The 24,457-nt window shown below is 38.7% G+C and overlaps 3 protein-coding genes across 9 annotated transcripts in view; 2 read left to right on the top strand and 1 right to left on the bottom strand.

Annotated features, from left to right (window-relative positions):
* The window catches only part of immt (inner membrane protein, mitochondrial (mitofilin)), a 905,839-nt gene that overhangs the window by 383,956 nt on the left and 497,426 nt on the right, over positions 1-24,457 (top strand). The gene's annotated exons all lie outside the window — the stretch shown is intronic.
* On the top strand, positions 2,485-5,165 carry spink2.6 (serine peptidase inhibitor, Kazal type 2, tandem duplicate 6). Its single transcript, NM_001447072.1, is given in 4 exon segments — positions 2,485-2,570; positions 4,194-4,219; positions 4,294-4,400; positions 4,988-5,165. Coding segments are annotated over 4 exon segments (219 nt in total). The 5' UTR covers positions 2,485-2,530; the 3' UTR covers positions 5,034-5,165.
* The window catches only part of LOC137487516 (uncharacterized), a 28,086-nt gene continuing 11,233 nt past the window's right edge, over positions 7,605-24,457 (bottom strand). For 2 of the 7 annotated variants that reach the window (XR_015507273.1, XR_015507277.1), the window contains one exon: positions 7,853-8,038. The gene's annotated coding sequence lies outside the window, so the exon portion shown is untranslated. Of the gene's footprint in view, positions 7,784-7,852; positions 8,122-22,371; positions 24,335-24,457 lie in introns of those variants that run through there. The other 5 variants (XR_015507271.1, XR_015507272.1, XR_015507278.1 and 2 more) reach the window with 5 other exon arrangements.

Raw genomic sequence — 24,457 nt, forward strand, 5'->3', positions numbered from 1 at the left:
TGCTGCATCTGGACTGGACCTAATTTTAAAGACCCCTGTACACCCCAAATGTCTCATTTCCAAAATGTATAACCTTATTACGACAATCCGTAACACAACACTAGAGAAGATTAAAATAGAATGGACAGAAGAACTAAGAATTAATATTTCTGAAGAAACTTGGGATAAAGCAGTTAAAATTATAAACAAGACTTCATCATGTGCGCGTCTTAATCTGATTCAGATGAAAATTCTTTACCGTATTCACTACAGCAAAACCAAACTGGCTAAAATCTACCCCAATATAGATGAAATATGCGATCGTTGCATCTCATGCAAGGCAGACCTAACCCATATGTTCTGGTCATGTGACAAACTGAGACGATTTTGGTCTTCAATATTTGAAATTTTAAACTCAGCCTTCTATTTAAGAATTCAACCAAATCCGGAAATGGCTATTTTTGGAGTAGCAAATGAGGACATTTATGTAGCCAAAGAAATAGAAAACACCTTTGCCTTTGTAACATTAATAGCTAGAAGAAGAATTCTTATGGAGTGGAAATCACCAATGCCACCTAAACTGTCACTTTGGCTTAGTGATGTAATGCTATTTTTGAAAACAGAAAAAATTAAATATTTAATTCAACCAAAACATTTTTTAAAACATGGGACCCTCTAATATTTCATATTGAGTCTAATGTACTCCTCCAACCATAAATTCCCAACCCCACCCCCACCCACTCTTTCATTTTATTTTATTTTAATTTATTATTTTTTTATATATATATATATTTTTTTTTTGTAAATTTATTTTTATTTTATTTTCATTTTTATTATTAATGTAATTTTTATTTAATGCATTTCCTTTTCATAAAAAAATTTATTATGTTAATTTGTCTCTTTTTTAAATTTATGTATGGTTCAAAAAAGAAAATACCTTTGTAATTGAATACCTTTATTGTACTGTACCTTTTGTCAAAAACACAATTAAAAAAAAAAGGTTTAATACAACTATTTTGTTTAAATACACCAAAATATATTGTCTGTATTAATTGGATAAAAAACATACACAGATGTTGTTACGGCCTAGTGGTGTTGTCTATTGTTATCCACTAGATGGAAGTGTTCTGTGACCTGTGTTCTAGAGCAGAAGTTCCCAAACTTTTCAGCCCCTGACCCCTAAAATAACAATGCCAACGACTCGTTACCCCCAAATTCCTCATAAGTGGTTATAAATATACAAATGTTGCACGCGCAACAGGCCTATATAAACAAGCACATTGCCAACACAAAAAAAGTGCAAGAGTCTAACAACCATATCATTTTTAAAGTATTTCATTAATTTGTTTAATTTAATATTAACCTCAGCTAAAGAGACTGGTGGACACAATGTTTTCAGCACAAGTCTATTCTGGGTTTAGTTTTGGAGACCGCCACTCAGAGGTCATTCTAAATGTTCCGTTGTGCCCTGTATTTATATTTATTGTATTTGATTGCCATGAAGGTATCAGGAAGGCATCTGACGCTATTGTTGTGTTGTTAAACTAACGTAAACACACATATTCTATATAAAAATAAACATATTTAAAGGCTAATGGCTTTTTGTTTGCATGTTGTTGTTTCTATAAATTTTTTATCTTTGGTGGGCTACATATGGTAATTCTAATAGTTTAATAAAATGTATTTGACCCCAGAGGGTTCCGATCCCCACTTTGAGAACCACTGTTCTAGTGCAACAGTTATTAAAAAATGAAATGTATTAAATGTGAAATATTTTGTGGATATACAGGCTTGTCAGTAAAATATTTTTCAATGTTTAGTCAACTCAACTCGACTGTTTTCTTGCAAAACCTTTAATTTTGATGTTACAGTAAGTCTTGAAGGGCAAGTACTTAATTTAATTCATGGGGCATATAATAGAATAAATATAATTCAATAATTCATATAGAGCATGTTATTTAATAAATATCATCATCTTTAGGACATAAAAGCTGCATTAGACAAAATATTTAGCACATAGAAATTCAAAGTGGTATTCTTATAAAAATGTATTCCAATAACTGATTTTAAAAAACAAAAAAATTCCAAAGAAATTTAATTTAAATTTAATTGTATTTTTTTTCTTTACAAATAAAGTTTTATTGCTCAAATATAATTTATTATGGCAGGTAACATGCACATTGTGGAGCATATTTGCTTTGAGAGAGCTCTTAAGAAAAGAAATAATTTTCCCAGCTTAGCAGTCCAACAAGAATTGAATGCTTTGTGTGAGAGAGATTAAACTGTATATAACTCTTGAGAAACTTTGCACAACAAAAATTAATCATCTGAAAATACACACAGCTACCAGCCAAACTAAATACATTTATCAAATGGTGTATAGTTAACCATCTGTTTTCTGTGTGAAGGATGTGGTGTATTGGTGGAATGGACGGTCCACTCCCTCGGTATGAGCAGGATATGACTGCTATATATATATATCCTGATCATTTCATTACTTAGTTCACTTTTATTGTATCAGTTGAGTGAGGTGACTCTCAGGCTGGAAACAATGTTTGCACGCGGTGTCATCGTCCTTCTCTGTGTGCTAGGTAAGCAAAATCCTCAGTTTTTTCCATTAAAGTTTGTGCTTCAGAAATTATATTCACCATTGCTAATAGGACAATTGAAAACAAAAAAGTATTACATATTGTGACACTTTAACACAGTTTAAAGTCCTGTTTTGGCCAACAGACCCACATTGTATGTATGTATGTATGTATGTATGTGTATTATATTATATTATATTATATTATATTATATTATATTATATTATATTATATTATATTATATTATTATTTATGTTCACAGTATGTCTGATAATATTTTTTTCTTCTGGAGAAAGTATTATTTATTTTATTTTGGCTATAATAAAAGCAGTTTTTAATTTTTAAATACCATTTTAAGGACAAAATGATTAGCCCCTTTAAGCTTAATTTTTTTTCGATAGTCAACAGAACAAACCATCATTATACAATAACTTGCCTAATTACCCTAACCTGCCTAGTTAAGCCAAACAACCTAGTTAATTCTTTAGATGCCACTTTAAGCTGTGTAGAAGTGTGCTGAAAAATATCTATTCAAATATTATTTACTGTCATCTTGGCAAAGATAAAATAAATCAGTTATTGGAAATGAGTTATTAAAACTATTATGTTTTAATATGTGTTAAAAAATCTTCTCTTCGTTAAACAGAAATTGGGGAAAAAAATAAGCAGCGGGCTAATCATTCAGGGGGGCTAATAATTCTGACTTCAATATATAGTTCAGGTCAATGCAGGAGGAAGATGTAAAGACAGATTAGAAATTGTGCAGCCCTATTTACACTAGAACATTTTGAAGAGTAAGGAGAGTAAAGGCAGATATGACGGTTTTTTTTTATTTGTCAAATAAATAAATTAATAATTTAGCCTATATGCTCGTCGTGCAAGTTCATTATTAAAATACGAATGAAAAAATCGATAAGAAAATATGCAAATTAATTGACAGTCAATAATAGGTTATGACGGAATTTTTACAACCCTCTGCGTCAAAATGACAGACAATGACAAAGTCTAACGCGACCTCTGATATATATATAATTGTTTAGAACCATTAAAATTATCGTAAAAGTAGAAGTGGTTGCCAGATATTCACAGTAAAAGTAATGTATACACTTTTAGGTAAACAACTATGTCATTAATTTATAGAGTTATACGCCAATCTTAGCTTTGTTACTAAGGACAAATACCCAACCATAATCATGTGGAAATAAGAAAATTATTTGATGAACCGATGTTCCAACATACTGTATGATGAACTTTTCCCACAAGCAGAGAAAGATAATATATAGAACAGCATGCTATGTAAATCACACAACTAAACATTATCAGAGTAACACACATACAATTAAACAAAGCAATAAACATTATTTATTGTAATAGATTAGTTAGATCTTACTTAAAAATCAAGCAGGGAATGGTCAATTTATGGTTTCTCAATGGTATATATATATATATATATATATATATATATATATATATATATATATATATATATATATATATATATATATATATATATATATCCCACAACGTATATAAGTTACTTGTTGCTATTTACATGTTTGTGGCTGTGAATAATCAATTGAATTAAATCACTTTAATGTCTTTTCTTTTTCTTTTTGAAACAAACAGTGGCCATATCTGATGGAGTGAAGGTGGTGAGTAAATAGAATTGCTTTCTTAAACTTTTCCTCCTGCTGCAAATGTTACAGTTTCCTTTTTCTTTTACCAGCCAAAATGCCGGTACCCTGTTGGAGCATGCCCAATGAACTATTCACCTGTGTGTGGGACCAATGGTGTAACATACAGCAATGAATGCTTGCTATGTGCTGCAATGAAGTACGTTAAGACATTCAGTGCTCAGTGCTCTCTATATAAGTACCCCTCACAAATCTCTCTTTTAAATTTAAATAATATTGTATTTAAAAATACAATATTGTAGTTGTGCATATTAGTCAGTATTGAAGCCAAATCTGGAGCTTATCTAACAAAATAACGGTTAATACGATGACGGTCTAAAAATTAATACACCCAAATTTATACTTTATAGAAAGATAATAAATACAAATTTACAAAAAAGAGAGGAAAAATCAAACATTTTAAATGAAACATTAAGTTGAAATTTTGTAGGTTGTAAATATATATATATATTTTTTTTTTTTGCAATATTTTGCTTGAATTTAATGTTATTATATTTCAATTTTTAAATATGTTTGGTGACTAAAATATTAATGTAATAAATATATCTATTTCATAAATCTGATTTGTTTGAATGCACCAAAATACATCAGCTATATTCACTGAGAAATGAATAAAAATATTAATTTTCAAGCTGGGGGTGTACTCAATTACACTGAGCACTGTATAAAAGAATGAACTGGTTTCTTAACAGACATTTTTGTTAATTCAATCTATCTCCTGTTTAGGACATCGAAAATAAGGATCTTAATCCAGAAGCAAGGCGAATGTTAAATAAACACCTGCAAGAATGACATGATAATTCAGCTTGGGACACCTTCTTCAAGTCTTCACGCTTTATTGTACTCATTCATTATGGCCTGATTTTGTAATGGTTTGATCCAAAAATAAATGTTGCATATTGAAGCTGTTCTCCTTTTTTATTCTTTTTTTCTCCCTAAAATCCTGGAACAAAAAGAGTTTGTTACTTTATAGCAGTGGTCACCAAACTTGTTCCTGGAGGGCACAGGAAACCCACAGAAAACACAAGTATTGCACAGATAATAACCTATAAAAACACATGGGAATTTGCAACATTTAAATGTGCCAAAATGCTGTGTTGTTGTAACCCAACAGCAGGTCAAAAAATGACAAACACAACATTAGGTTAATCTTTTCAAAAACATTAAAACAGCAATTTTTAACTTAATGATTTGTGGTTGTCTGTATTTGACCCAATATTTTTTACAACAACCCACCCTTACTTCAGTGTATGATTCTAACATGGAGGGGGTGAAGTTAAGTTGAAAAGGTCACTGTGTGTGACAAAGAGATTTCCGATCATTTGTTTTTGACATATTGAAAAGTCACTGTGTGTGTGTGTGTGTGTGTGTGTGTGTGTGTGTGTGTGTGTGTGTGTGTGTGTGTGTGTGCGTGTGTGTGTGTGTGTGTGTGTGTGTAACACAAGTGCAACACAAACTAATTGATGGACAATAAAAAAAGGAAAGGCTTTGCCAAAAAGCTCAGAGAAAGCAAAAAAGGGCTCTAAATTCAGATGCTGCCAAATTATTTATTGAAATATTCTCGAATGGTTTAAATTTGGCTGCTGCATCGGAGGACATCAGCGCAGTAGAGGAGGTAAAAATAAAATAGAAAAAGAAAATAAAATATAAAAGTCATTGCACTAAAATACACTAAGTAATTTTGACACCATTCACACTACTTCTGACAGTTTTTTTACCGTAACCTACACTGTGCTTAACAGTAAGCTTAGCGTAGAACTCCCAGACTTATTATAATGTCAATATCAGCAGACAGGCTGCTGTATGCTACTGTACTAGAATTATAATAGTCTAACATGCAAAAGAACCAATAGCTATAGCCATAGTACTGCAGGCATTTGTAGTGAACTCTGAATACATCTAGTCTTTAAAATAAAACATTAAATACATGAATAGGTTACAGTATGCATTTAATCCTTGGGTAGAGGCATGGAGAATGACAGTGGGTTGTTTTTGTTTCGTGTTTGTGTGGTAATGTGGGCTGGTGTGGCAACAGTGCCAGGGCTGAATTTTTGTCCCAGTCCGCCCCTGTACATGTGTAATGACAATAAAGTTGAATCTAATCTGATCTAATTTTTTTTTTTTTTCAAATGGCCAAATTCTGACTTAGGAAAACTGAGTGTGCTGGCCAGTTTGTTATTTGCATAATAAATGATAATAGGCTATGGTTTAATTAAAAAAAAAAAATCCTACAGACTCCTATTTTTCTTCTAATGTAATAAATTTGTATTTCAATTTTTTTTATTCACATTTCTTTATTCTATACTATAGGAAGTGTGGGTATGACCTCCATCCGATAAGCTAATTCAGTTACAAATAGTGTTTAAATGTCTCTTAAATGCCAACACAATCTTACTGCTATTCATAACTTTTTGATTTAGTGGCGAGTTTGTACGATCTAATTCATACAATTTAGTAAGAATTGCTCATCACCCAATGACGGTTAGGTTTAGCGGTGGGTTTTTTAAATTTTACATTTTTGTATGACTAAATTAGCCACTAAACTGACAAAATGTAAAATTCTTACTTTTCCATGTGAGATCAGGCTGAAAAAGCAGTATTTAAATCTCATAATTAAACAGAAAATGAGGTGTAATTTCCACTTTTTGAGACAAAAGAACCACCCCTTTCACCAGGCTGGCTACGGGCCTGTATAATATTCCTACATTCCACTGATGTTATAATTACATTCATTATGCCTTGTTGAAGGGTTTTGTTGCTGAAAATGAATAAGGGTCCACTTTACAATACATTTTCATTAGTTAATGTATTTACTAATATGAACTAAAGATAAACCGTTTTTTACAGCATTTTTAATCATATTTCAACCTGACTAAAACCCAAATTCATGCACCATGAGTTATAAAACTAAAAATGAACAACTTTATTTTCATTAACTAACATTAGCAAATACGAATAAACAATGCAAATGTATTGTTTGTTTATGTTAGTAAATATATTAACTTACATTAACTAATGTAAACTTATTGAAAAGTGTTACTGAATATAAAAAAATATAGTTTGTTTTTAAGAAAGCAAAAAAAAAATCTAAAAAAATATCAGATATAATAAAAATTAAGAACAGAATCTGCCAACAGAATCAGAAAAAAAATCTACTTTGACTGACAGATATTTGCTTGTTTAAAGCATAAATTTTGCAATTTTTTTACATTTCTTACAGTTTCATTGAATTGTTTTGGGGATATCATTTTAGGTATGTAACAGTCTTTTTCGTGTTTTTAGTGTGCTCTGCTAAATCAGTGGTCCACTCCCATAGTCAGAGTTGAGACAATTACTACAAATATCCTGAACATATCATAACTTTGTCCAATTTTATTGCATCAGCTGAGGGTGGTGACTCTCAGATAAATAAAAAATGTTTGTGGTGACATAATTTTTCTGTGTGTGTTAGGTGAGTAATAACCTCATTTATGAAAAAAACGTATTTAGCACACATCTGAATCTGCAATATACATTGATACTCTGCAAAAAATGTCATTGTTTCAATTAAAATCTACACTTCAGAATCTTAATTCACTGAAGAATTTTTTTGTGGGATTTAAAGGAGAGTTTATTAAAAAGTAGCTCCATTATGTGGTTCCAAGACAGTTTGGAACGTTTGATATGTTGAACTTGTTGACCCATTAAAAAAATGACCACCGTGTAGCATGTAAAGTCTATTTATTCTAAGGGGGAGGGGGGTGTCATATGCAAGTAGACTATAAAATTAGGGTTGCACTAGTCTGAAAATAGCAATAAATCACACAAAAGATTTAGATGTTTACAGTAAGGTTCAGACTGAAGTTGATCATATTACTTTTCTAGTCATCTTTTTGATAAAACAACAAAAATAATTGCACAAAGAATACAAAACTAAAGATATTTGGGTTCAGTACTTCCTGTTATACTCCTTACCATTGTTGCATTCAGTTTACAGTTATTTAAAAGGTTTCACCGTGAAGTCAGTTTTAAGAATTTCTAAAAAAGAACAGTCTAAGGCACCGGTGATGGCTCAGAATATGTTTGTTAAGGCACCAGAGGAAATTCATTATGGACTGATTTTGTAATGGTTTGATCGGAAAAAAAAAGTTGCATACTGAAGCTGTTCTTTTTTATTCTTTTTTCTCCCTAAAATCCTAAAACAAAAAGAGTTTGTCACTTTATAGTGTTACATTTAACAATTGTTACTTTGCAAGTCACTTTCTTTTGACATCCATACAGGAAACCCACAGAAAACACAAGTATTGCACAGATAATAACCTATAAAAACACATGGGAATTTGCAACATTTAAATGTGCTAAAATGCTGTGTTGTTGTAACCCAAAAGCAGGTCAAAAAATGACAAACACAACATTAGGTTAATCTTTTCAAAAACATTAAAACAGCAATTTTTAACTTAATGATTTGTGGTTGTCAGTGGCGCCCACAGAAAATTTTCATAGGGGTGGCCAGAAGAGGCCACACCAAATCTTGGGGTGGCACACAAATAAAATAATGAATACAGTGTAATGTTATATTTTTTTTTCTGGTAAATTAAATAATGTGATTTTAATTCATTTAATTAATTAGTCTTACAATATCGCAATTTATTCGTTGAAATAATTCAGCAAGTACATGTGCAAACCAAATAAAAATCAATATTTAGTTTAAAAACACTTCTCAAATATAGAAATAACTTTTCAGTTGTTTTTCACATACATTTATCGTACAGCATACAGTATATGCCATGTTTAAAATTAATAAAGATTAATGAGTTAAACAATAAAACAAACAAGTGAACAAACTGAACAAAAGGCATTACTATATATATACACACACACTCACTATACAGACCCTTATAATATAATTTATCTATATCCCTTTTTGAGCCACTTTATTAATGCAGCTTCTTCTATTGATGTACCTTAAGGTAAATATTACATAGCCATTACTGTCTATTAAAGGTGTGTGTGTGTGTGTGTGTGTGTGTGTGTGTGTGTGTGTGTGTGTGTGTGTGTGTGTGTGTTGTCAATGACGATCAGGGAGGGCAGTGGTGGTTCTAGTGAAACCCATGAAACCCATGGGCGAACCCCCCCATATACCCACCCTCCTTAAATAGTTACATTTATTTTTTTTAATAAATATAAAAATTTACTTATATTTATTCTAAATAAATACAATTATTGTTAATATTATTACACAATTAATATTCAAAATAAATTACAGACATCAATCCTAAATGTTACTGGAAAACAATGTAACAGAGTGATATGCTAAGATCACTTAGGGAACCTTTTGCATATTAGTTATGACAATTCTATAGAATACAAAAATATGTGTTTTATAGAATTATCTGTGGTTTTAGACCCCGAATTATGGCCGAGAAATAATGTTATGAAGTCTTACCTCCCTGACTCTTTATCCCTAATTTCTGCTTTATAGACATGCTTGGTGAAAGTATCATCATCATAATATATAAACTTTAGTTTTGTCGACTTTCAAAACTAAACACCTGACACCTCTTCACAAAAGGCTTACTCCGGTTTCACAGCGCATGAGCGGCGCGTTTTTTATCAGCGTGCATGTAAACAACCGGAATTCACACACAAGCGCGTGAGCCACACGGGAATGGTTTTCTGCGCGCACGCGTCAGTTTGCTTTTACCAGCGTTGTTTCGGTTGCACATAGAGAACGTGTGCAAAAGATGTGAACGGCCCTTAATGTCTTTATTCTGGGATTGCCACTCTAAGTTAACACATGTGCATAAAGTAAATGGTATCCCAATGCTTTTACTAAGGGATGTTTTTGTTGTACCATCTCCGCCTACCGCCCCCAGCAAGATACTTGCGACGCCGCGCTGGCATTTGGCATATCGCCCAAATCCGCCACTGGGGAAGAGAGGGACAGTGTATCAGCGACGTTAGTGGCACCAACAATAATTTAGTTGCTGCATGTTATTTATTTATCTATAGAAACATTGGGAATTTACATAAGTACATTTAAGTTAATAATATCAACACAGGGGTGGCCACAGGGTTGGGGTGGCCACAGGGGTGGCCAGAGTTTACCCAGGGGTGGCCGTGGCCACCCCTTGGGGGCGCCCCTGGTGGTTGTCTGTATTTGACCCAATATTTTTTACAACAACCCACCCTTACTTCAGTGTATGATTCTAACATGGAGGGGGTGAAGTTAAGTTGAAAAGGTCACTGTGTGTGACAAAGAGATTTCCGATCATTTGTTTTTGACATATTGAAAAGTTAGTGTGTGTGTGTGTGTGTGTGTGTGTGTGTGTGTGTGTGTGTGTGTGTGTGTGTGCAACACAAGCTAATTGATGGACAATAAAAAAAAGAAAAGGCTGTGCAAAAAGTTTAGAGAAAACAAAAAAAAGGGCTCTAAATTCAGATGCTGCGAAATGAAAAAAATTTATTGAAATATTCTCGAATGCTTTAAATTCGGCTGCTGCATCGGAGGACAGCAGCGCAGTAGAGGAGGTAAAAATAAAATAGAAAAAAAAAATAGAAAAGTCATTGCACTAAAATATACTATGTAATTTTGACAAGAATGAGAGGGGCTTAAAGGGCCATGAAACCCCCTCGTTTCAGCAGGGTGTTTTCACACCTCTTCTTTGGAAAAAGTCAGAAAAGTGGGCGTGTCCAGCTCTGTTTAGGGGGGAGTGTCGGAGGAACTAAAGTGGGAGGGTGTGGGAGTGTCGATTTGGGCACGCGCGAGTTTCAGAGTCAAAATACACACACACACACACACACATACATACATACAGGAGAATGTGATGGTGTTTAACCTACATGGACATCTGTAGTCGAATTATTAGCCAAATTATTAAATGGTGGACTTTAACTGCAGTTTGGCTCTTTCATTCAGGGAATTCATTCATGCCCCTCGCGACACACGAGATATTTGAATCGAGGAGCTGCTCTAAGCGTGTATTTTTCATGCAATGTTTGATACCGCACGGCGAATGAGAGAAAAAAAACCTCTGCATTTCCCGGAAACTTAGATGCACACGACAGGTAGTGTCAGAAAGCCGCGCGTGTTATTCCGGTCACTAAATGCGGTAAAAACCCTACACGAGGTTAAAGTTTGGTTGTGGTGCTAACGTGTTTACACTCTGTGCAATAGTTTGTTAGATACGAACAAACTGAATAAACAAAGAGCACTGGTCGCTCACTTACCAAATCTGTAGAGACAGGACAATCACCAGCAACTAGAGCCGCGTCTTTATGAAGAGAAGACTACAAACGATTCCAGATTTCAGCGTTTGCAGATGAGAACAGCTCTCAGGTAAACAATAATCCTCCTTAGACACGTAAGTTATTGTTGTCGCGCGTCGCGTACACTGTTAATCCACACGTGAGTCTGAGCTCTCACAGAGAGAAAATGAAAACGAAACTTAACTGCAGCAAACTATAAAAGCAACACTTCACGCTTGTTTTGCCAACACAACGTGGCGTCTCTGTCCTGAAAACACGGTGATAGTAATGAATATTAATGAAGTTGCACAATAGAGTGCGCTGATTGGTTTGACCCAAGCCTTACTCATGCATTAATGCAACAAACTGTAAGACGTAATAAGACTCACTCAGGCACAGACGCCCAGTCTGCACGCTGGAATACACGCTATTATGTCATGACCGTGACGCAGCTTCAAAAATTCGTTTCAAACAGGAAGTACGAATTTGCTTAAAATAACGCAAAAACAACCAATTTACACTTTTTAGTGAAATATAGGTGTCCTAATAGTGTTTTTAGCAGTGTGGGACACATATACGACTGTCAACAGCTCAAAAAATGTGTTTTGGTGTTTCGTGACCCTTTAAGAATCCATCAAGGCAGGATGAGATTCCTGAAAGCTGTAGATATGACAACACATTGCGCAGAAGTTACAACTTCTGGTAAGAAGTGTAAGAATTGAAATATTACAAATATTTTTGATGTCTTTGACAATTCAAAACATGAGCTGAAAACAGGGCCAATGGACTCCACAACCCACCAGGGGGGAATGCGGGAAAAACCAGTTCCTGCTGCATTTGCATCTGAGTATGCTGAAACTCAGCTTCATCCCCCCAACTCACGCATATGGTCATTTCAATGTTTGAATGTTCTAGATTAACCAAACTGACTTTAACTATCATGTTTGATATCATTTGAAATGTCTCAGTGCGATTGGTACAATGGTCTCATTCTCTCAGAAATAGACATAATCAAAACAATAAATATATAACTTCAGGCATCTTTTGAACCACTGTGAAGGGTGTGACTTTCCACAGGCAGCACCACTAAGTGTGAATGCCTTTTGTTATTCACACCCCTTCCTTGAGGGAATTCTTGGATTATTTAAGGTAAGGTCTGAGAAAGGTCCAGGGTGATTCTGCCTAACCAGATCAGCCCGTAACATGGCTTGCTCCATGTTATGTATATTTTTGAAGTCAGGAATGCATCTTTTTCATCTTGGATTTGTCTTTGATAATTTGATGTTTTGTATTGATCGTTTATGATTTAACTGATTGAATTTGGCATAATACATTTACCTGACTAATAAATTATGTTTTGAATTATTCAAACCTTGTGTTATTATCACTGATAAATGTTGTTGTCCATAGCACTACAAGCCACTGTACAGGTTAGTAACGGACTAAAACATGTTAGACGGAGCAGCGTGGCACGCTATACAATGTTGTTAGAGATCCGACTAGCAAATTGACATTATTCAAGTATACTTGGACTGTAAAAGGCCAACTATTTAGAACAACAAAATATTGTTGAAACTACTTTAAATGTGGATATTTAGGCCTTCATCTACAAACGTATAATCCTGCGCGATTATTATTAAAATACTTTGTCTTGAATTAGTAGATAACAGATCTATGGGGACCACATAAAAATCTCCTAAATTGAGTAAGTAGGGTTCTGCCTTTTTAGGAGAGTGGTTAATCGCCTCTGTTTAATGACCAAGACTGACAAGCTTGTATTAAAGGATTGTATACCCGGCCGGTGCAAGACTCGGGATGCTATAGGAATCTGAGTAAATAAGAATAAGGTATAATAACAAATCAAAAGAATATTCAATCATAATCTAAATTAATGTGAACGGAAACAAAATAACCTTCTCAATGTTTTATAATTGGAGTCAGATAAAACGAGGATAAATATATTAATATTCTAAACCACCTCATACAAAATTTGGAGTCAGATATGAGTTAAGTTTAATATAGATCAACATTGTACACTGGAAAGACCGAACATGCAGTGATACTTCATCCACCATTGGATACCGTCATTGGACCAACTGGCTGGACCCTACAGACGCAGGAGGAGCCAGGCCCGGAGGCAACCCACAGTGCCCAGAGCCTCCGAATGTCGCCAACACCTGCTGCCGGCCGCTCGCCTGCTACTCAAAGCTGCCCTCAAGTGACAGCAGCTCATAACAGTCCACAAAGCCCCCAAAGTCACCAAGTGGCAGTTACAAGATCTTACTGTGTTCCTTAGGCACAGCCAAGAATTCAGTGGCCCCAATCCTCAAAGAAAGCTGAGTGGCTCCAGTTCGACAAGGACGTGAATCAGATCCTGGAATTGACAGGCAAGGGGGGTGTGGAACAGCGACTGTTAACAATGACCACACTCATAGTGAACATTGCAGCTGAGCGATTCGGAACTGTGACACCCAAACCCACTCCATCGGCATAGACTCCAAGCCACAGAGTAAAGGAAATCAAACGTCTCAGGAAAGAACTTAAGCTACTAAAGAGGTAGTACAAGGCAGCAGGGGAAGTAGAGAGAGCGGGCCTAGAAGATCTGAGAGGAATTCTGAGGAAACAACTCGTAAACCTCTGTAGGGCAGAGTATCACAGGAAGAGGCGGAGAGAGAGAGCAAGGAAATGGGCAGTATTTTTGGCCAACCCTTTCAAGTTGACCTAGCAGCTCCTTGGCCAAAAGAGGACTGTCCAACTCACCTGCTCCAAGGAGGCTATCAAAAATGACCTCAAGGCCACCTATTCTGACCCGAATAGAAAACAACCCCTGGGGCCTTGCAGTGCACTGCTGACACCACCTGAGCCCACATCAGAGTTCAACATGAAGGAACCCTGCCGGAGTGAAGTAGAGGAAGTAGTGAGGAGAGCAAGGTCAAGCTCAGCACCAGGCCCGAGCGGAGTGCCTTATAATGTATATAAGAACTGCCCAAAGCTTCTACACAGGTTCTGGAAGGCCCTGAAAGTTATATGGAGATAAGGGAAGATTGCCCAGCCATGAAGGTATGCGGAGGGAGTGTACATCCCAAAAGAGGAGAAGTTGGAGAACATCGACCAGTTTCGAGTCATCTCCTTGCTCAGTGTGGAGAGCAAAATATTGTTCAGCATTGTAGCCAAAAGACTCTTCAGCTTCCTATTGAGCAATAAATACATTGACACGTCTGTGCAGAAAGGAGGTATACTAGGAGTCCCAGGCTGCCTGGAACACACAGGCGTGGTAATTCAGCTCATTAGGGAGGCAAGAGAAGGCAGGGGGGACCTGGCTGTGTTGTGGTTGGATCTCACCAATGCTTATGGCTCAATACCCCACAAGCTGGCGGAGGTCGCACTGGGGAAACATCATGTACCCCAGAAGGTGAAAGACCTCATCATCGACTATTACAGCAAGTTCAGCATGAGAGTCTCCTCTGGCCAGTTAACATGAGATTGGCACCAGCTTGAGGTAGGAATAATCACTGGTTGCACCATCTCAGTGACCCTCTTTGCACTTGCCATGAACATGATGGTCAAAGCAGCTGAGACAGAGTGCAGAGGCCCCCTCAGCAAGTCCGGAGTAAGGCAACCTCCCATCAGAGCCTTCATGGACGACCTCACAGTGACAACAACGTCGGTACTAGGAGCAAGATGGATCCTCCAAGGGTTGGAGAGGCTCGTGGCATGGGCACGCATGAGCTCCAAACCTGCAAAATCCAGATCCTTGGTGCTTAGGAAAGGCAAAGTCAGAGATGAGTTCCGCTTTAGGCTGGGACAACACCAAATCCCATCAGTCACTGAGAGACCAGTAAAGAGTCTCGGGAAGGCCTTTAACTTTAGCCTCAATGACAGAGACTCCATCAGGGAAACCAGCACTGACATGGAGGCTTGGTTGAAAGCAGTGGATAAATCAGGGCTCCCTGGAAGATTTAAGGCTTGGGTTTACCAACATGGAATCCTTCCAAGACTCCTCTGGCCCTTGCTAATCTATGAGGTCCCCATGACTGTGGTTGAAGGTTTTGAACAAAAGGTGAGCAGCTATCTACGCAGATGGCTGGGATTGCCACGCAGCCTAAGTAACATCGCTTTGTAGGGGAAGACCAACAAGCTCAAACTTCCTTTTGGCTCAGTCAGGGAGGAGTTCATTGTGGCACGGACACGGGAACATCTGCAGTACTCTGGATCCAGAGATGCGAAAGTGTCCGGGGCAGGGATTGTCATCAGGACAGGGACAAAGTGGAGAGCAACAGAGGCAGTCGAACAAGCGGAAACCCAGCTGAAGCACAAGGCCATCCTGGGGGCAGTAACACAAGGCAGAGCTGGACTTGGGAGCCTAGCAGCAACCCGATATGACTCGGCCAGCGGGAGGGAGAGGCAGAGGCTGGTGCAGGAGGAGGTGCGTGCTTCAGTTGAGGAGGAGAGAACCAGCAGAGCAGTGGCCATGCGGCAACAAGGTGCCTGGATGAAGTGGGAGCAGGCGATGGAGCGAAATGTCACCTGGAAGGACATCTGGACATGGAACCCCCTGAGAATCAGGTTCTTGATCCAAGGGGTCTACGACGTTCTTCCCATCTGATCGAACCTGCACATATGGGGCAGTGTAGAGACACCTGTATGCCCGCTGTGTTCCAAGCCAGGGACACTTGAACATATTTTGAGCAGCTGTTCCAAGGCATTAGGTGAAGGCCGGTATCGATGGAGACATGATTAGGTCCTTAAATCCATTGCTGAGGCAATCAGCAAGGGGATCAAGGACAGTCGATACCGCCAAGCCACGGCCAAGGTCATTCAGTTCATCAAGGAAGGACAAAGGCCAGAGAGAACAGTAAAGAGCTGCTCTGCTGGGTTGCACTCCACGGCCCGAGACTGGGTGATGTCAGTTGATATTGAGAGGCAGCTAAAGATTCCACCACACATCACCCAGTCTACGTTGAGACCTGACATAATCTTGGTCTCCGAGGCCACAAAGCAATTAATCCTGCTGGAGCTAACGATGGCCTGGGAGAAGAGAATGGAGGAGGCTCAGGAGAGAAAGAGTGGAAAATATCAGGACCTAGTGGAGCAATGTAGGGCGAATGGATGGAGGACCAGGTGCATGCCAGTGGAAGTGGGCAGTAGGGGATTTGCCAGCTACACCCTGAGCAAGGCCTATGGTACACTGGGAATAACAGGCACAAACCAAAGAAGAGCCCTAAGCAACAACGTGGAAGCAGCGGAAAAAGCATCCAGATGGCTCTGGTTGAAAATGGGGGAACAGTGGGGGCAGTAGCATACCACTTGGACACACGCCGGGTTCGATCAGCCTCGGTCGGGTCGCCTGGAGGAGGGTGTCTGTTGCAAGACCCGAAACACCCTGTGATTCCAGGAAACAACACTGATGATGTGTCCAAGGTTGTGCATCAGGAGATGTTTCTGTAACTGACACCATTCACACTACTTCTGACAGTTTTTACCGTAACCTACTGTGAGGTAACCAGGAAGGCTCGTAGTGGGTTTTCAAAGTATATAAAAAAATGAGAAAACCTCAAAATGATGGCACAACTCGCTGATATAACATGTAAAGTGATGGTTTATTTACAGTGTACGAGAGTGAAACCCAAAACCCCGCAAAGTAGCAAAACAAACAAAAATAAAAGAACAAATAAACAAACAAAACGATATATGTACAATCAAAATAAAAATATACAAGTCACAGATCGCTTACAGCACCACAGTAGCTCGCTCGCTCGCCAGGTGAACTTACCTTGAATTGTTGTTTGGGGCTGCCTTTTAAAGGTGAAGCCCCACCCCCTTAACACAGACCGACTTACACTAATTAAAAGGTAAGTATAAATATCAGTATATGTTCCCCAGTTTAGTATTTAAAACCCATTAAACCCCAACCAGTCCCAATTTATCAATGTTAACTAAAATAGATCAACATATAAAGATATAAACATATAAACATAAACATTTAAACGCATAAAGACTATGCGTTTAAGTATAGTTAAGTAACCCACCACCCCCCTCTTATCTAAAGGACAATGGATGAGTCTGCTTCCGGTTGCTCTGGAGCAATCCACAGTGAACCCGGCACTATTTAACGAGGCTGCTAGGAGGCGCTCTGTTTGACCGGCCGATGGAAGAGCAACCAGGAAGACAGATGAAGGAGAAACACGGAAGCCAAACAACTGGTAAAAATTAAACAAATATTGACCAAATATTGATCGATGAAGAAATGCGTTTGTGGATGCGTTTGTGTGTGTGTGTGACAACCAATGTGCTGATGGCGGACGTGTGCACCCGAATCGCCTCATTCTTTTCTGGATAATTTTGGTAAGTGAATTATGTTTGAATGTTGAGCACTGTTTGTCAGCCAGGGACAAGTCACCTCATCACACCACCTTTCCCCTCTCCAAGCCGGCTGCCATTCGGGTGGTAGTCGGCCGTCCTGTTCTGGGATCCTGGTCGATGGACAACCTTGAACTGGTTTAGCTGTAGAGACAGATACCACCTGGTTACTCTGGCATTACGGTCTTTCATGCTGTAAATCCAGGTTAGTGCTCTGTGGTCTGTCTCTAATGTAAATTTTCGGCCCAACAAGTAGTACCTGAGACTTTCCAATGACCACTTTATTGCCAGTCCTTTTTTTCTCCACAGTAGAATACCGGGTTTCTTGTGGAAGTAGCTTCCTGCTAATATATGCCACCGGCCTTTCTTGTCCCGCATCTTTCTGCATTAGGACTCCCCCAACACCTACTGCAGAAGCATCCACTTGAACGGTAAATGGCTGGGTAAAGTCTGGACTCTTGAGTACAGGTTCTGAACATAATTGTTTCATTAGAGTTGTAAATGCTTTTTTTTTACAATCTTGTGTCCACTGAATTGGATTCTTGGCTTGTTTGCACAGCAAATTGGTTAAGGGGACTGCAGTGGTTGAAAAGTCAGGGAGGAACCTTCGATACCATCCCACCAAACCAAGAAATGACCGAACTATCTTCCGTGTTGTTGGCCTTGGACTGTGTTGTATTGCTTCCATCTTATCCACTTGAGGATGCAATTCTCCATTTTTTAGGCGATATCCCAGGTAATTGGTTTGTGCCTTCACCCACTCACACTTGCTGACATTGAGGGTCAAGCCTGCTGGTTGAATTTTGTCTAGAGTCTTTTTTAGTTGTTGCAGATGGTCTTCCCAGGGCGAGCTGTAGATAACTACATCATCGAGGTAGGCTGCAGACCACTCTTCACATCCCCTTAGTTTACAGAATGCTGTATACTGTCTGGACTTTTCTTCCTAGGGCGCTTGCCAGTAGCCTTTACACAAGTCAAGAGTGGTAAGATATTTTGCTTTGCCAATCCTCTCAAGCAAATCATCTAAACGTGGCATTGGATACGCATCAAACCTTGACTGTGCATTTAGTTTCCGGAAGTCGATGCATATCCGCAGGGTACCATCTTCGTTTGGAACAATGACGACTGGGCTACTCCATTCACTTGTTGAGGGCTCAATCACTCCCAGCTCAATCGTGGTCTCAACTTCTGTCTTGAGTGGTTTTAACAGACTTTTAGGAACCCTGTATGGTCGCTGTCTTGAGAGGATTTGGTTAACAAGTTGGATTCGGTGCTCCACCAGGTTCGTTCTTCCAGGCCTTTGACGAAATAACCCAGAATACTGGTTCATCAGGTGATGTAGCTCAGCTTGCTTGGATTCTTCTAGATGATTTTGCCCCACTTCTGTGGTTTGTGCCGGCTCTGCACCTCTCTGCTCCAGTAGATCCTCCTCCTCTACCTCCTCCACTTTCCTAATCAGCAATGATGTCTCCTTGTTAGGTGGCTCCTTCCACTCCTTCAATAGATTAATGTGATGAGTTTGCTTTTATTTGCCTTTATCAGGGTGATGAACTTCATATGTTACTGGTCCCAGTCTTCGAAGCACTGTATAGGGCCCTTGCCACTTCACCAGTAGTTGATTCGTCGAGGTGGGAAGCAGTAACAAAACCTTCTATCCTGGCAGCAGTTCACGAGTGCGCGCATTCTGGTTGTACCACAGTTTCTGTGTCTTCTGGGCCTTCTTGAGGTTCTCTTGGGCCTTTTCTCTGTAGGTATCCAGACGGTCTCTCATCTCAAGGACGTATTGCACAATACTTTTTGCCTTCTCCGTCGCCTCATCAGACGACGTGGCCTCCCAGTTCTTTCGAAGGAGATCCAGAGGTCCTTGAACCCGCCATCCATACAGGAGCTCAAATGGAGAAAATCCCATCGAAGCTTGAGGCACCTTCCTTTAGGCAAACATCAGAAACGGTAGCCTTTTATCCCAGTCCTTCCCAGTCTCTGACACAAACTTGAGAAGCATGTTCTTCAGCGTTTGATTCAACAGCTCTACTAATCCGTCTGTCTGTGGGTGGTATGGGGTAGTTTTGATTGCAGTGATGCCCAGTTGACGATGCATCATCTTCATCAGTCGGGAAGTAAAGTTGGTTCCTTGGTCTATAAGTATTTTATTGGGTATTCCCACTCTAGAGAACAGCTGTATTAGGGCATTGATTACCTTGGCGGTGGTGATGGATCGCAGAGGGAAAGCCTCAGGGTACCTGGTGGCATAGTCAAGGATGACCAGAATGTACTGATGTCCAGATGTACTCCTCTCCAGTGGGCCCACGATATCCAAAATGATGCGCTGAAACGGCACAGAGATCACAGGCAAAGGGAGTAATGGGTCCTTACCCTGGTGACGCACAGTGCTTGTCTTTTGACAGGTGGGGCATGTGGTGCAATAAATCTGTACATCAGTATACATGGAAGGCCATATGAAATGTAAACTAATGCGTGCAAATGTCTTTTGGAATGCAAGGTGCCTTGCCCACGGTATGTTATGTGCTACAGACAGAACCACATGACGACAACATGTAGGGACAACCAAACGTGTGGATTCAGAGATGTGCATGTACAAAACATCATTAATTATAACATACTTATCCCCACATAATTCCATTTTGTCCTCATTGGCCTTAACAAATAACCCAGTCAATGTTTTATCAGCCTTCTGCAGGCTAGCAATGTCCTTTGGGATTTCCCAACTATGAGTTTCCAGAACCTCAGTTTGTGTTTCTGTGGCTGGAGTAGCCTTTTTTCCTGCCGCTTTTGACAGCGTGTTTTTTTGGGGCCTTTGGTCCCGCCTTGCAACAGACTATCATGGAAGTCAGGCAATGGCTGCAGACCTGTTTTTGTTTGGGCCCGTGTTACCCCCGGACAGTGCAACATTTATAGGCAATTTTGTATCACAATTAATGTTTAACAGTTTACTTAACACTGGTATATCTCTTCCCAAAATCATATCAGCTGGTAGGTCATCGACAACTGCAACATTCAGCAAATACAATTGGTCTTGTACCCCCACATTCACTTCAATTTGTGGATACGGTTTTACATCCCCGTGAACGCATTGTACATTGACCATAGTTGAATAAGGCACATGTGTGACATGACTCCGCTTAATCGATGACATTGAGCTACCAGTGTCCAACATGGCATTTACATTATGTCCATTCACAGAAGCTTTTACATACTGCACTTTGTGAGCTGTAATATTGTCACTGTCCCCTTACCTTGGAACATAACAAAATCCAGTCAGTTTAGCTTTGCGCACAGGACACACAAGAGCTTTGTGCTCTGGCTGCAGGCAGTGAAAGCACACCAACCCCTTCCAAGTGTCAGTGTTCTGTGTTGGAACATGTTCATAGTTCTGTTTAGGTTCAGTGCGATTACCAACAAAGTTTTTAACAGTACCTTTAAGTGGTTAAAAACGCTGAATGCCTATGTGAGCATTAATTTATATTGCTGTGCCAGTTTTGCAGTCTCAAGTCCTGTTGTTGGCTCGTGTTCCTTTACCCACATCCGCACTTCATGGGGTAGGACCCGGAGTAACTGCTCCAAGACAATCGTCTCACCAATTTCCTCTTTGGAATGACTGTCAGGTTTCACCCAACGCCGGTAAAGGGTTTGCAGCCGATGATAAGTTCCAGTAGGCGACTCTCCTGCTGAAGTAGACATAGCCCGGAACCGCTGACGGTAGGTTTCAGGTAAGATGTTGAACTTTGCTAACAACGCCTCCCTCAGGTCCTCATATACCTCAGCTTGGTCCTCGTCCATGGCTAAGTACGCCTCAAGTGCCTGCCCAGTCAACAGTGGCACCAAGCGGAAGCTCCACTCCTCCTCTGGCCACCTCCAGGTTTTGGCTAGTTGTTCGAACCGATGCAGGAAGTTCTCTATGTCTTCCCTTTGCTGGAAGACTGGTAACTTTGGCTCTGTTCGCATTATTGGCTGGCTGCCATACCTCAAGTCAGTAGGCGAGTCTTGATCTCTCTGGAAAGATGGTCATCGTTGTGCTATTGGCGTTGGCAACCCCAATCGTGGACTCTGCATCACTCGACCCCTCAGCTGGCCGGACTGCTTGAAGAAACACTCTTTAAAGCTCTGTAGCTCTATTAGGTAACGCTGCTCCCGCTCTGCTTGTGAGTCAAGAAAGTCCCTCATTATTGCATACATCCCACCTCCAGTAGATGAAGTCTTTGCTTCAGGAGAAGAAACAGGTTTTGTGACTTGCAGTGATGTGGACTTGGGTCGAACGGGAGGAAGTTCATCCTCCAACTCCATCTCCGTAGACTCAGCTGACGCCCATGCCCCATCATCTTTGCTAAGGGCTGCAGTCTGTGAACGAAGCCCCGCTTTAGGCTTCCTGCCTATAGACGTTGTGTGAGTTGCCATCCCACTTCTGACAACAAATGTGAGGTTTACAAGCCAGGAAGGCTCGTAGTGGGTTCTCAAACTATATAAAAAATGATAAAACCTCAAAATGATGGCACAACTCGCTGATATAACGTGTAAAGTGATGGTTTATTTACAGTGTACAAGAGTGAAACCCAAAAACCAGCAAAGTAGCAAAACAAACAAAAATAAAAGAACAAATAAACAAACAAAACGATATATGTACAATCAAAATAAAAATATACAAGTCACAGATCGCTTACGGCACCACAGTAGCTCGCTCGCTCGCCAGGTGAACTGACCTTGAATTGTTGTTTGGGGCTGCCTTTAAAAGGTGAAGCCCCACCCCCTTAACACAGACCAACATACACTAATTAAAAGGTAAGTATAAACATCGGTACATGTTCTCCAGTTTAGTATTTAAAACCCATTAAACCCCAACCAGTCACAATTTATTAATGTTAACTAATATAATATAGATCAACATATAAAATATAAAGATATAAACATATAAACATGAACATTTAAATATGAACATTTAAACCCCCCCCCCCCCCCCCCCTTTTTTTTTTATCTAGAGGACATCTGCTTCCGGTTGCTCTGGAGCAATCCACAGTGAACCCGGCACTATTTAGCCAGGCCGCTGGGAGGCGCTCTGTTTGACCGGCTGATGGAAGAGCAACCAGGAAGACAGATGAAGGAGAAACACGGAAGTCAAACAACCGGTAAAAATTAAACAAATATTGACCGAGTATTGATCGAACTGTTATGGATGGCGATGAAGAAATGCGTTTGTGGATGCGTTTGTGTGTGTGTGAAAACCAATGTGCTTAAGGCGGACGTGTGCACCCGAATCGCCTCAGTCTTTTCTGCATAATTTTGGTAAGTGAATTATGTTTGAATGTTGAGCACTGTTTGTCAGCCAGAGACAAGTACATGTGTAATGACAATCATGTTGAATCTAGTCTGATCTAATTATTTTTTATTCAAATGGCCAAATTTTGACTGAGGAAAACTGAATGTGCTGGCCAGTTTGTTATTTGCATAATAAATGATAATAGGCTATGGTTTAATTTTAAAAAAATCCTACAGACTCCTATTTTTCTTCTAATGTAATAAATTTGTATTTCAATTTTTTTTATTCACATTTCTTTATTCTATACTATAGGAAGTGTGGGTATGACCTCCATCCGATAAGCTAATTCAGTTACAAATAGTGTTTAAAATGTCTCTTAAATGGCAACACAATTTTACAGCTATTTATAACTTTTTGATTTAGTGGCGAGTTTGTACGATCTAATTCATACAATTTAGTAAGAATTGCTCATCACCCAATGATGGTTAGGTTTAGCGGTGGGTTTTTTAAATTTTACATTTTTGTATGACTAAATTAGCCACTAAACTGACAAAATGTAAAATTCTTACTTTTCCATGTGAGATCAGGCTGAAAAAGCAGTATTTAAATCTCATAATTAAAAGAAAATGGGGTGTAATTTCCACTTTTTGAGACAAAAGAACCACCCCTTTCACCAGGCTGGCTACGGGCCTGTATAATATTCCTACATTCCACTGATGTTATAATTACATTAATTATGCCTTGTTGAAGGGTTTTGTTGCTGAAAATGAATAAGGGTCCACTTTACAATACATTTTCATTAGTTAATGTATTTACTAATATGAACTAAAGATGAACCGTTTTTTACAGCATTTTTAATCATATTTCAACCTTACTATAACCCAAATTCATGCACCATGAGTTAACAAACTAAAAATGAACAACTTTATTTTCATTAACTAACATTAGCAAATACAAATAAACACTGCAAATGTATTGTTTGTTTATGTTAGTAAATATATTAACTTACATTAACTAATGTAAACTTATTGAAAAGTGTTACTGAATATAAAAAAATATAGTTTGTTTTTAAGAAAGCAAAAAAATCTAAAAAAATATCAGATCTAATAAAAATTAGGAACAGAATCTGCCAACAGAATCAGAAAAAAAATCTACTTTGACTGACAGATATTTGCTTGTTTAAAGCATAAATTTGCTCAATTTTGTTACATTTCTTACTAGGGATGTAACGGTATTGTAAATACCGTCATACAAATTTTTTTCGATATTACCGAAGTCGCATGACTCGGTAAAACTATAGGTCTTCTGAGAAAATTTGCTCAGGCGAATGAAGCGAACGG

The sequence above is a fragment of the Danio rerio genome, chromosome 14 (assembly GCF_052040795.2).
Source record: "Danio rerio strain M-AB ecotype USA chromosome 14, GRCz13ab, whole genome shotgun sequence".
NCBI lineage: Eukaryota > Metazoa > Chordata > Actinopteri > Cypriniformes > Danionidae > Danio > Danio rerio.